Source organism: Meriones unguiculatus, chromosome 4, assembly GCF_030254825.1.
Source record: "Meriones unguiculatus strain TT.TT164.6M chromosome 4, Bangor_MerUng_6.1, whole genome shotgun sequence".
In the NCBI taxonomy this organism is placed as follows: domain Eukaryota; kingdom Metazoa; phylum Chordata; class Mammalia; order Rodentia; family Muridae; genus Meriones; species Meriones unguiculatus.
In genome coordinates, this window is record NC_083352.1 from 134224881 (window position 1) to 134239541 (window position 14661).

Below are 14661 nucleotides of genomic sequence, written 5' to 3' on the forward strand. Positions count from 1 at the left end.
CTTTCCCTCTAAAATTCATAAAATTAGAGAAATGCTTAAAGGATTATGAATAATCAGAATTTCCGAGACTTTTGAAATGATTAAGACTTCCAGACCATACCAACAGGCCTGGGACCCCCGTCTCCATGTCAGGCAATTACAGTCAAGGAGCCAACCTGGTGGAACTCTTCTCTCCTTGTGGAGAAGAGGCAGCAACAACCGTGTCCCTAGAAACATACCAGAAACCAGAGAGTGCGCAGCTTTCAAGATCCCCTTCAAATGACTGTCCAAGGGTCACACATGCCCCTGAGTGAAACAAATGAGGAGGAAGAAGCTGGTTTCCAGTCATATTGGTTCTCAGTTCCACCCTGACTCAGCTAGTCAGCAGAGTGGGCTTTTCCCAAGCAGGCACACCAGGCACAAAATAATCTCACAGTTTCATGTTCCTGTATTTAAAATTCGCATGCAAAAGAAAGTCATGGCTTACAGCATATGTCACATAGAGATACAGGAGTGTGCTAGACTTACAGAGAATGTTAAATGAGCAGTCCTGCATTGTGCCTGACAAAGAGGCAACATGTTGATTGAGATTATTAGTTTTAGGATTGCCATTTTGCAAGTATCTGTGGACATTTGTAATTTTAGAGTCTTTTTGGGTCCCGGTATTTAGAGGTTTTGAAAATGAGAGCCCGGGAAAAGTCACATACTCTATTTCAGCACCTGAGTGACAGAGGAGGTTGCGGATGGTCTTGCGCTCTGTTCTTCCTGGAGGGTCTCAGGGCACTGTGCGAAGGGCTCCCTAGGCTGGCTTCTCTGCTGCACTCTGGGCAGCCCCTACTGCTGTCTGGCCCCCGGACAGTCCACAGTCTGTTTGAGGAGCAATGAGCCTGGAGCGTCTGGAGAAGGCTCCTGATTGCTGGGAACTGACGTGAAGGGGCAAAGTAATGAAGGTTTACGGTTCTGGTAGAAAGACATTTTTATCACCTGGGTTGACATTCCGCTGGCTTTAGGCCCTTAGGTCCCTGATCTCTCAACTCTATCCATCTATCCATTCTTTTGTCCAGGCGTCATTAATATCTCTTATCCACCGACCCCATCCCCTTTCCTCTTTCTCACTCTTCCCTCTTGCTTGGCAAGTAAGATTTGCACTGAGGCTGTGTGCCAGAGTTTGACATGGCTGCTGCAGTGCTGGTCAAGCAGACAGACACTGTGTTGTGGGGACTGGTTGCTCAGGGAGAAACAGCAATCAGATGGCCGTGCATGGCATGGATGACTGCGTGTCAACTTGACTGCTGAAGGGATACCTAGGAAACTGTCAAAGCATCGCTTTGGACGTGTCTGTGAGGGTGTTTCCAGGAGAGACTGATTGAGCCCACGTGGCGTAAGCAGGGAAGATATGTCCTCAGTGAGAGCAGCCGCCCCCAGCTGCATTTTCTAATTCGTGTTTTAGAAGGTTTTACTTAAACTGCATTTACCTAGAGACTGACTCGTGTGTATATGGGAACTTAATACACAGCACACAGCATGCACATGACTGTCGTGGGGGTTGCTGCATAGACAGTGTCGGGAACACTGGCTTAAGTGTTGAACTGCTAGTCAACTTAGCATCTACCAAAGTAGGTTCTAGAGGGACTGGTGGCCTTGTGTCAAAGTTTATACTGACTGAAACAAACTCATGGGCAATTACCTCTGACATACCAAGAGTGCCTGAACACCAACAGGAAACATGAGCAAAGTCTATGAACTGAAGAGAGCTGGACAGGCAGAAAGCACGTGAAGAGGTGCTTAACGGTTCCTCTCTTTTCGCCTGTAGAGAATTCATTTTCTAGTTCACATTTTCACAAATAGCACAAGTTGGTTTCTCAGTCAAGATGCTTCTGATTCAGCCACCTATGTTCTGGGATTATAGGTCTGTGCCACTAAACCAAGAAAAGCCCTTTTCTTTCTTCAAGACAGCTTGAACCAAAGGTCAAGCACCGAATGTTCCTACCAGCACCTCCCCAAGCTGTCAGCAAACACCTCCAGACTGCAACAGACCAGCAATTATCTCAGCTGATCGCCAGGTGGTGCTTCAGCGCTCCACAGCATGCAAAGTGGCTTAAGGAAAATTCTTTGGAAGAGTTTGCTTCATTTTTAGTGAAACACAGAGAAAGAGAGGGAGGGAGGTAGAGAGCAGGAGAGGGAGGGGGTCAGGGAGAAGGAAAGGGAGAGGGAGGGAGAGGAAGAGGGTAAGGGAGAAGGAGAGGGGAAGGAAGAGGGGAAGAGAGAGAGAGAGAGAGGGAGAGGGGAAAGGAGAGGGGGAGGGAGAGAAACAGGCATAGGTACACACACACACACACACACACACACACACACACACACACAGAAACAGACAGACAGACAGATAGACATGCATACCACAAGCAGCAGCTTTCAGGATTGTCAGTGTGAATGAGTAAAATATTTTTCCTTTCATATTTGTATGGTTGGGGATGCCACAACTGGTTTTGCTTGCAGTTCTTGGTCAACTCTGGTATTTCCTCAGGTAGAAGCCCCCTCTGTCTTTTGGAAGGTGGAGAAGGATGCTCTAATGGCCACAGGAGGACTGGACTAGACAGGCACACCTAGCCTGCTGTTTACTGGCCAGGGAGACCACGGAAGTCTTGGGACACTCACGAATGCTCCCTACACAAGGCAGCAAATAGGACTGAGCTCTTGTCCAGAGACTGGTCCAGCTCATCATCCTCTGTGTGTTGGCTCCCCTGCTTTGCCTTTCTTTCCCTCAAAATTTTCTCACTGGCTTCTTGGGGTCACCGCCTAATTAAACAGCCTGTACCCACTTCTTTGCTTCTGGTTTGGCTTTTAGGGAACACAGGGGCTTTGGGTGTGTGTGCGAAGGGAACTGAGATGATTTTAGAGGAAACATCTAGGGGAAAGAGAGAGGAAAAAAGGCAGAGGAGAGCCCTGCTATGCATTCAACTCTCAGCTTCTGTCGTTTTTCAGGCTGCCTGGCATGGCGCCTGTCTGGCAGGGTTGGCTCACCTGCCACCTTGGAGTTGTACGCTACGCCGACTCCACAGATATTGTTGCTGGCTGCAGCAGAAACTTCTCCTGCACATCTCGTTCCGTGGCTGTGGGGAAAATAGAGACAAGTCAGACACGTGGTCACACGGTCAAAACCATTTGCAGGGAATTTCTTCAATTCTGTCCGCTGGGAGCAACTTAGTCTTTAATGGTTGAGCTCTGGTTGGTCCAACCAATTTTCTGTCTATCAACCCACAAATTCTCTTCTATCCTCCCCCTTTCTTTAGTGGCCTTCCTGACCCCGGGTTGTTTCTATTATAAAGAGTTTTCTGGGAACATTTTTAACTGTAACAACTTTTTTTTTTCCACTTTAAAATTTAAAGTATCATCAGGTTTCCTTTAAAAATGAAATGTTCTATAAAACAGGCATGCGCTGACTGGTGGCTGGTCAGCTCTGTTAGGATCTCTGGGTGGGTAATTATTTTCAAATGTCTCAGTGTTCCAGGGTGAGATGTTGCCTACAATGATGGAGTGACAGTCACTCACTTTTATTGAACTAGGTTTCCACTTTGACACGGAAATAAGAAAGCACATTCGGACAGTTATTTTGGAAAAGAAGTTAAAAGACCCCTATTTTCAGGTGATATCACTCAAGACTTAAAAGACCTTAAAGAAGCAACCAGAAAATTCTGAACCAATAAACAAAAACCCAGCAAAGTAGCAGGATACAAAATTAGCATACAAAATCCAATAGCTTTTTTAGACATCAGTGACAAACATGCTGAGAGAGAAAACAGGGGAACAATCCTAATAGCCAAATAATAACCAAAACAGCAGCAGCTGCAGCAGCAACAAAACAACCTCTGAGGTCATCTAACCAAGACAGTGAGAATTCTATAGCAAAAATGTTAAAAGTCTGCATAGTAGAGTCTTACTGTCAAGTTCGGGAGGGTTACCAATAGGACTGGTGATAGCCTGTAATTTTTTTTTTTCTGGGGGGGAGGATGTTATGTAATCCCATTGACCAACAACTCAAAACGAGGTAGTCCATTCTTGGTACTGGGGTTTTATCTGATAGCATCTAGCTGGAGTATTGTACCCTCATTACAGAGTAATTTCCATTTAAACCTCTCATACATACACATATTAGAAAGCTTCTAAGGCTGTGGGACTCACTCTGCTGGTTAAGGTCGAAGGCTGATGCTCCTGGATAGCCTCTGAGCTCAGTCTATAATGGTGGACTCCTTTTCTCAGCACGGTTCTCTCTTTGCCTGATTTGGGAAGCCTCTTGTAAGGAGTGTCAGATCTTGTAAGGAGTGTCAGATAGCCCTCAGGGAAAATTACAGGCCTGACCTTTTCCTAATAAGAAACCAAGGACTGGCAATTCCTGGAAATACCCCACCCTATGTTAAGGAGATCCTAGCTTTAAGCAAACAACTGTCAATTGTACCTGGAGATTCCCCCCACACATAGGATAATTAAGTGCTATGTTCTCCTTCTTGTAGTAGGACCATGCTACTGCATGGAAATGAGGTACTGAACCACTGCATGTAAATCAAGTAATCCTGGCACCTCCAGCCCTATTTGGTCAAACTCATTCACCCTGGGAACCCCTACCACTGCCCAAGGTTTATAAGTCCTCAGTTCACAAAATAAATCTCTCTCTCTCTCACTCCACTTCTCCACCATGGCCACTTGAGATTCCAGGGGAGAGAGGGCTCGGAGGGAGGGCTCCCCTTCTCCTTGGAAATTTGCCCATGAACTCCTGGAAGCACAGCCAGTGAAGTACCCACCGGTCTTCTGGCCCACTGGGCCTGTGCCTCACCAGATCTACCTTCCAGCCCACTGGGCCTGAGCCTCACCAGGCTTGTGTTCCAGCTGCAAGCTGACCAGGCATGGGCTTTCACATGTACCCCTGCTGCTAAAGTGGCTTAACCAAAGGGCTGTAACACTTCTGGAAGTTCCCAATTTCCAAAGCCTCTGATACCAGCAATCTCATTTAAAAGAGCTACCTGTAACACCAGGTAGAAAAGTCATTTCCACCTTCCCCAGGGTGACCAGGAGCCTTGCCTAGCACTTGGGTCTTAACCTGAAAGTGCTCCAGCTGTTCCTGAGAGAAGTGGAGCCTCAGATCTCGGGGTCCCTCTGTTCTTTATACAGATGCTGACGGCTGTTCTAGACTACCACAGGATGAAGAATAGCATAAAGTAGTATGTCTGCATGTGAGTTTTCCAAAAGGCTTTCAGTGATAGTTACTCCTTTCTATATTCCCTACTCGGCCTTCACCTTCTCCATCCGTTTTAATCCTTCCTGTTCCATTTTCCACTTTCATCCTTGTAAACACTGTAGTCTATATACTTGAGTCATGAACATGGAGAAATCTAGGTAGTACTCAAGCGAAAGCTTTATCTATCCTGGCTAGTTCTCATAGTACTGGAAGGTGCTACACTTGCCACCAGAGGAGAAAAGAAACAATCAGGCTCACCCCGTTGGGAACCCTGAAAACTGTAATAGTGACTTGCCTGGCAAGATATGCCCAGTGTTGCAATAGTGGCATCAATATTATGGGGGTGACCAACCACTTTTTGACTGACTTAAGTCCTGCTCCATGAGAGGAAACCCATATTTGACACTATCACCGATGCTGAAAACATGTGGTTAAATAGGTTATGGGGAAACAGTAGTAGGGAAGAGCCTGCTCAGTAAGAACGGCTCTCATAGGCTCATGGATACTTGGTTCCCAGTTGGTGGACTGTTTGGGAAGGACCAGAGGTTTGGAGCTGTTGGAGGAGGTGTGTCACTGGGGCTGGGCTTTGAGGTTTCAAAAGCCCAACCATTCCCAGTTAGTGCTCTCCCTGTCTGTCTGCCTGTCTGTGTCTCTGTCTTTCTGCCTCTATTTACTCATTGCTTGTAGATTAGATGTAGGCTCTCAATTACTGCACTAGCACCATGCCTGCCTGCTTGCTGCCATGAGCCCCACCATGATGGTCATGGAATCACCCTTTGAACTGTAAGCCCCCAATAAACTCTTTCTTCTATTTGATGCCTTGGGTCTCATCACAGAGATAGAAAAGTCACTAAGACACTATTATTATGATAAATGGACATAGTAATAAAATAATTCCCAATGACCTGTTGCTATACTCATAGATCAGTGCATCACTCAACGCTCCTCAGAGAAGCTGTAGGTGGCAATTTTTACTGGATCCACAGCTGGATAATGTGCAGAAGTGATTGTCCCTAAATGAGATGTATATGTCCTGCCTCTCCCTTCAGTGATCCATGTGGAAAGATAGTAAGAGCCAGAGATGGTGGATGACTTTAAGGAAGCAGTGTTTCCTAGACATGACAGAAGAGATACATATATGAACTCACGGTGACTGTGACAGCTCAAGCAAGAGAACAATATCATCATGGGTGGGGGGGAGGGGGAGGCCTTGAAGTTCTGTCCTTAGATGAGGGGCTCTCGGCAATTGATGACTGATGGGAGAAAGGAGGTTCATTTTCTCACAACAGCGGCCACTGAAAGGCTACCCATGCTCTAGGAGATGGGCCTACATCCATGCACATACTGGCAGCATGGGGTGGGCTCAGTGTGTTGAGTCGTGACAGGGAAGGCAGGGAGCAATTGGAGCAGAGGAATTTTGTATATTGTATTCATGTACAAGTTTATCAAATAATAGAAAAGTACTTAATATCATTAGCAATCAGGGAAATGTAGTTTAAAACAACTTCAAGATTCCATCTCATCCTGTCATAATGGCAATAATAAGGAAATCAAATAATAACAAATGCTGGTGAGGCTGTCGGGAAAGGATAACCCTTATTGACTGTTAGTGCCTTCTAAATATTTGCTTCTAGTCATAGACACATTCCACTCTTATCCTTAATCAGAGACGCTTCTTTTTAGTGAGTGGTGTTTAATGTGGAGATTAATAATTGCGCAAGGTGATGGGAGTAAATGAGGATGAATACTCAGCCCCCAAACAGACATTTATGCCATTCCCTCTAAAGCTCAGGGAAGTTGGCAGAAGAGGGGTGGAAATAAGGGAAGCGCTCAGAGATGGGGAGAAGGGCTATAAGATGCCATCTTCAGGACAAGACACAGTCCTTGAAATCACGAACTCATAGCACCTGGGGCTGCCTGCACCGGGCTTAGACACAGCTTGAAGAGGGCTCTGCCCTCTCTGCTTGACTACTTGCTATGCATAGACTCAGGAAGGGCGGGCATCACTGCCTTTACTTGTACACCCACTGCTGGGCCCACTAAGTGCCAACAGGTAGTTCCAATCCAATGGTCAGACAGATGGCCCTGGTTCAACCAGGGTGACAAAACAAAGTCAAAAGCCATGAACTTGCCAGGGACTGGTAGAGCTGAAGGGGGAGTTGTTGACAGAGATCAGAGGAAGATAAGAGAGGGCATGGGGAGAGAGTAAGCAGAATGTATCATATGCATGTATCATCTACATGTGTGGAACTGTCAAAAAAACCAATCAAAATATATGCAAAGACAGAACCCCTAAACTTACACTTTTAGATTTTTGAAAGTCTAAATAATGTATTTGTAAACACATAACCTGCTGCATTTTCAAATTAATCTGTTTTGTGATTAATTATTCTTTCGACTATGAGGTAATCCTTTTTCTGTCATCTCAGGGATATAAAAGCTCTGACCGACAATAAATTAGAGTTGAATACCAAAAAAAAAAAAGTATTTGTAAAAATATTTCATTTATTATATAAACTATAAAATATTTAATTATTATTATGTATATAGAGTATTTGTCAGTATATTTACATAGATCTAGACATTCATTACCTATTTTATATATATTATATACACACATATTTTCTTTTTGTAAGTGAGTAAAAGTAAATCCTGCTCCTATAAAGGCTAGTCTCTTTTTGTGCTTAAAATTCTGTTTGGAGCCAGAATGAAGTGTGTGAATTGTACACGCCTGAGGCCTGAGGTCACTGTGGAGGCGATCCTCTTGTTAGAAGATGGAAACTTCAAGTGCAGAGCAAAGGTTTTATCTACACATATCAGGTTTTTGTAAAGCACATTTGAAACATATTGGAAAGCACCTAGTTATGGTTTAACTTAGGGAAGTTTATTATGGATATTGCTTTCACAGGTACCATCAAGTCTCAAGGCTCAAGAAAATGTCAAATAAAATACCAAGAAAAAAGCATGGAAGCTCATGCATGTATGTGTTGCATATTAAAACATATGTACATTGATTCATATATACTTCAAATGTACATATTTCAATATAGGTATAGCTATATATATAGTATTTATTTTTTAGATTTATTTATATTATTTTATGTGTATGAGGGTTTGGCCTGCATGTGTGTCTGTGTACCATGTACATTCTTGGTGACCACAGAGGCCAGAAGAGGGCATTGGATTTCCTGGAACTAGATTACAGATGGTGATAAGCTGCCATGTGGGTGCTGAGAACTGAACTGAGGTCCTTTGGAGGAGCAGCTCGTGCTCTCCTGAGCCATCTCTCCACCCCATACTTATGACATTGCATGTAGTATACAACTATACATGTTCATAAGTATTACATACTCAAGCATATGTTTCTATCAGATGCATACCATACAGCACAATATACATGTATACAGATTATGTTTCTAAAATTTCACATAATCATTTAAATGAATACATCACGCCTATTTATGGGCTGTGGTGTGGAGATTTGACATGAGGGTATGATGATGTATGATGTGTAATAATCAGGTCAGAGCATGGACGCTGCTCTCCCTCTGAACACATCATTTCTTGGTGTTGGGGAAGTTTGCAGTCTTGTCTTCCAGTTCTTTTCAGAATACATACCAATTATTGTAGGTTCCCTTCTGTGCTGTAGGACACTAGAACTTATGAAGTTTATTTCAGTACTAGTCATCCAGTTTTCTGTGCCTCTCCTCCCCACCCTCCCCAGCTTCCAGTCTTCCAGTGACTAACATTCTACTTCTTATTTCTGTGATTTCAGCTTCAGCCTTCTCAGTTTCTACAACACACACACACACACACACACACACACACACACACACACGGAAGTTTACTGGACTCTGATTAAGTTTGATTAGCCCATAGGCATCAAAGCTGAGTCCTGGAGGGAGTGGCAATCCTTGCTCAAAGTGTACCATACATGAAAAAGTGGTCAGGCCAAGTGTGAGAACAATGACATGGTTCTTCCTTAAGGGAAAAGCCCATTCCTGCCTCACAGGGCTCGTTAAAGACTTCGGAGGTATGCCTGTGAACTGATTTGCACAGATGTTTTGGTCCCTTGATTTCTTTGAGTGAGGAGTGTAGCCGTAGTCTGCTGAGGGCCACAGGAGAAGGCATTTTGTGTTGCCAAGTTGGGCTTTGCTGACAATGAGAAACAACAAACTGAGCTTCCCATTACCCTTCGCTGAGGCAAAAATTTAAGATCAGGCTGCAGTCTCTAAGTGATTTGATGTTGGGCAAAACAGTGTTAGGCCCAGGTGACTTCATATTACAAGCACTTCTGACTCCATTTTGAGTGTAGGGTGATTGGCACTTTGGTGAACATGTATCAACACCTCTGTCTGACACCACTCATGAGGCACAAACTGAAAAATAACTGATCCCTTGGGGGCTGCCCTATAAATTTACCGAGGTAGATTGGGACCACAGGAGCACGTGGGTATTCGTCATCGTCAGAAAAGTCCTGCCCACAAAGTCCTTGAACATACTGGACTGAGGAAACCCAACACCCTCCCCGAGTGCCATCAAGAGGAGAACAGCTGACACCGTGCTGGAGACACAACCTACAGAGCCGCCGTCACCCGGTGTGGCTCCACGGGACCAGCGGGCAGAGGCTCTCCGCTGTCGTGGGAGCTTCATCTTCACTCAGACCTCACTTGGATGCAGCATACTTGAACTGTCATTGGTCTGTCTACTACTGGTCTGCCTGGACTCTCCTGTACCTTTCCTGCACAGCCTCCTTGGTCCAACACCTTCCCTTTACAGCTTGATATAACCCTGGGCTCACACTGTGGTGCATCTCCTGCAACCCGCCCCCTCCGCCCGTCCCCAACAGCTTTGTTTCCTAATTCCCACAGAGACTCTGCATCTATCAGCCTCCCTGTTCCCAGACAGACTTCTTTGAGTTCCTTTAAGTGAAGTTTTACCATTTGATTCTGGAATTATCTTATCTTATCTTATCTTATCTTATCTTATCTTATCTTATCTTATCTTATCTTATCTTATCTTATCTTATCTTATCTATCTATCTATCTATCTATCTATCTATCTATCTATCTATCTATAGTATGATTTTTACTATGTGATCTGAAGTTATTATTAGTAATGAAGATTGAAATAAAATTATCTGTGTCTGCAAATACCCAGTTATCAAGGGAAATCAGGAAGACTTGGCAAACTGCTGCTGAAGAGATGATGCAGCTTGTGAATTTGTGATTCAGTAGATTCTGACACTGTGGAAACCCACAAACTTGTCTATTTTTCTGACAGAGTGTGCTCCTGGCACAGATATTCTTTCCCTGCACTTCAGAAAAATTGTTCCAAGTCTATTTTCAATTGGCCAATTTAGTGTCTCAGGGATTTCAGAAGGCACGGGGAAATACCTGCTGCTTGGCTAGCTTCCTAATGAAGATCAATGGGGGCAAGTGGCCAGGGTCATGAGTCTGTTGCTTTGTCAAATCTGCCACATTCTTATCTATGACCGTGGTATATGGTGCTCTCGCTCCTCCCATGAGGAGGGGAACTGTATTTTCTCCGATCCTGACTCTGGGTTGGTCTTGTGACTTGCTCTGATAAGAAGGAAGTGGTAGAAGTACAAGCCCATGGGGACCAGGGTGTTTGAGAACCCCATTCACACACAGTAAACAGTTGGTCTCCAGCTGGTGGTGTTGTCTGGGAGCTGTGGAACCATTAGGAGGCAGAGCCTCTCTGCAGGAAGTGTGTCATTGGGAGCAGGCCTTGGTACAGTGTAGCTGACTCCTGTAACCTCTCTGCTTTATTAGTAAAGGTGCAACATGACAGTCAGCCTCCTGCTCTTGCCACCCTGCCCTGCCTACCGGCTGCCATGATGGACTACATCCTTCCGGGACTGTGAGCAGAAACACTTGCTTTCTTAAGTTGCTTGTCAGGGTTATTTTGTCATGGCAACAAGAAAGAAACTGTGACACAACTTGGCCTTTTTTGCAAAACTCATTAGTGTTGGTATGATCTTATTGTTTAATTTTCACTTTCCTTGTTACTAGTGAGGTAATTCTAGATGTATTTTCACATTTCCTAAAAAGTAAGTTAATGAACCGATCCTAAATGACCGAGTTGCCTGTGTTCACTGCACGCGATGCAGTGTTTCCAAGTCTGGATAAACTGCAGAGCGAGTAAACCCAGCTCATAACAAGTGCCTCATGTAGAGCGATGATGCTTATTACTTTAAGCTGCCGAATTACAGGTGGCTTGTCATGTGGCATTGCCATGGTAATGCATAGCTGAAAAAATACACAAGACAGGCTACAGGGACAATTCAGGACTCACTGTGGACACCTGAGGTTCCAGCCTGTACCTGTAAAGTGGGGCTTCCTGAAACAGCCTGCATCAGCTCCTGTGGTGTCCAAGTGACAACGTGAGACTCTGCATCCCAACCTCATGGGTCTTCTGGGAGTTAGGTCAGGCACACCCATTTTTTCCTTTTCACTTTGCTGACTTTTGCCTGAGACTGCTTTTGTCATCTTTCTCATTTTTTCCAGCACAAAATATGCATTTCTTTTTCATTTTCCTTCCCTTGTCTTATTCCTTCTCCCCATCCTCTTCTTCTTCCTCCTACCCTTATTCTTCTCCTTCTTTCATCTTACTTCTTTTATAGGGGGGAAAGGGTAAGGGCAAGGGCTAAGCTCAGGCTGGTCTGGAACTCACTCTGTAGTTTAGACTGGCCTTAATTCATGCTAATCCTCCTGTCTAGGCATTCAAAATGCAGGGATAACAGATCTCAATCATAATACACAGCTTCAAAGCATCTAAATACATTATACTGAAGGCATATATAACATATGTTATATAACACACATATATCATACAACACCTGTAACATATAGTAGGCTCGATGTCTGTAATGACCCTTTTCCCCCATTGGTGTAGACTATAAGCTTGGGACTACGCTAAACCACTGTAGAAGTTACCATATTTAGCCCTCAAAAGGTCTATTATTCTCTCCATTTTAGGTAGAGAAGACATAGAACCATTGAGTCACTTCTCAGTTAAGTGGCTCAACCAAAATTCAATTCAAGTCGCTGCTTCCCAACTTCTGACTCTATTCTTGCTCTCACTGTCCTCTATTCTCAACCATCAGAATTGTGCAGAAGAAAGCGAGTTGCTGAATTTTATTTACCAACTTGTCTGGGCCACAGAACATGGGGGTATTTTTATGAAACATTTTAAGCATCACAACAGTTTTGATGACTAATACAATGTCTCTTACCTGGTCACCAGGTAAGCCTAAAAAGCTAACTACTTTCCAGACTTCAGACGGAAGCCTCTTTCAACATCATTACTTCTTTGGCTCCTTGGTTATTCATGATTTGACTGCTTTTGGTGTTGAGCAGTAGTCCGCTTCTACTGTAAGTTATTTACCCAGGGTAGGCATTTTATTAATGATTTTCTCCAATGTGAGATATAATTTGAAAAGAAAAACTCTTGTGTGTTGCTTTCTTACGCCCACGTGGGAGAGTTCCCCTGGGGTATTCATATAGGAATGTCTTCTGCATGGTGGGGATGTTTTTGGTGCTCAATATCCTGGCAACACTTAATGTCAAGCTTTGCCATCATTCCCATCTCATTTTATGAAATGGTATCTTAGTGCTTCCTTTTGTGTTTTCAGCGTTATGAGCAAGGCTGTATTTTTGTACGTTTAATTCTTTAAGGGGTTTCTGTTCTGTTAGTTGTCTGTTCATAGCCTTGACTTTTTCCTGTTGAGAGATTCATCTTCTGTTAAATTCGTCTTTATAGCTGTTCTTTATGAATATTGAGTGTTACTGCTTTGTTTAGAAAAACATCTGATGTCAGGACAATAAAGACATTTTCTTCATCTAATTAAAAAAGGCTCATACATATTTAAGACCCTATTTAAACATATAAGACTCTATTTGTACTCAGGACGAAGGGTAAATGTCCAGTTCCCCTCACATTGGCAGCACACAGCGTCGACTGAATGCTACCACACTATCTTTCATTTTTATTGCAGCCACACTTATTTTGTTTCTTTTTTTGTGAGGTCTGTCTTAGTGCTCTTTATTCTATTTTTTGATTTAAAATTGTTAATATTTTATGTGTCTATATAGGTGCTTGAATGTATATATGTATATGTGTGCAGGAAATTATGGAGGTCATAAGATGGTATCAAATCCCCTGGAACTGGAGTTACAGATGGCTGTGAGCCACCATGTGGGTGCTGCGAACTAAACTCAGTTTCTCTGCAAGAGCTTTTATGCTCTTAACCACTGAGCCATCTCTCCAACCCATTGATATTCTCTTCTTTTAAAAAAAATTCTCTGAAGCTTTCTCAGCCTGCTTTGTTTTTGTTGTTCACCTGTTCTGTTCCTTTAGTTTTTTTTTTAAATCTCCATTTTCTTCCCCACTTTTTTCTTCTTTCTTCTTCTTCTTGTTCTATTCTATTTCACACATCAGCTTTAGGCATCTATCTGGTTTTACTGTAAAATTCTACTGAAACTTTCATTTGTAATGCATTGAATGAATAGATTAACCTGGCATTTTTATGATCATTTCATCCTTTTACCCATGAACTTAGTTTGTCACTCTACAATTCAAGAGTGACTTTACTAGGTTTTATGACTTTCATACATTCTTTTAAGACTTACAATATTTGATCAGCTACAAGATCTAATAGTGTTGAATAAAAGGGATGGTTGATGGCACTCTTATTTTGTCCAAATTAAAGAGGACATCAATGTTTGACCATTAAGAATAATATCTCCTGCCAACTCTGCTTGCAGTCCTAGAGACAGCAGCCATTGGAGACTACCAGCAGAATTCCAGGGGTGGCAGCCAGGGGAGAATACCAGGCCTGTTCCATGTCCTCCACACGCCAGCTCCTGGGTGCCAGCTCTGCCTGCAGCATCTAAGACAGAGGCCATTGGAGACCAGCTGCAGAGGTGAGATCTATCCTGGGCTGCAGCTCTGCCTGAATTCTCAGAGGTGGCAGCTATCAAGTAACTACCAGCAATGGGAAGGCCTGTTCTGAGACCTCCACACACCAGCTCCTGGGTTCCAGCTCTACCTGCAATCTCAGAGGCAGCAGCCATCAGGGACTACTAAAAGGTGACAGCCATCAGGGACCACCAGGAACCTTCAAGCCTTCCAACACTAGAGACAACCAGATGGTTAGTGGGCAGCATAAGAAAAAACTCAACAAAACCCAGGGCAATACAGCAGCACCAGAACTCAGTTATCCTACTACAAAAAACACTGGATGTCCTAACACATCTGAAGTGCAGGAAAACAACCTTAAATCTAATTTTATGAAGATGATAGAGACCTTTACACAGGAAATGAATAAATCCCTCAAATAAATAGAGAAAATATAATAAAACAGGTGAAATAAATGAATAAATGTCTCAAAGAAATGCAGGAAAATACAAGCCAACAGGAGAAGAAAA

General features: G+C 43.5%; 1 protein-coding gene across 1 annotated transcript in view; it reads right to left on the minus strand.

Moving 5' to 3' along the window:
• Pcsk2 (proprotein convertase subtilisin/kexin type 2) overlaps nt 1–14661 on the minus strand; it is a 264406-nt gene that overhangs the window by 30452 nt on the left and 219293 nt on the right. Inside the window, exon 7 of the mRNA XM_021636816.2 lies at nt 3001–3089. Within this exon, the coding sequence (XP_021492491.2) occupies nt 3001–3089 (89 nt within the window). The remainder of the gene's footprint in view (nt 1–3000; nt 3090–14661) is intronic.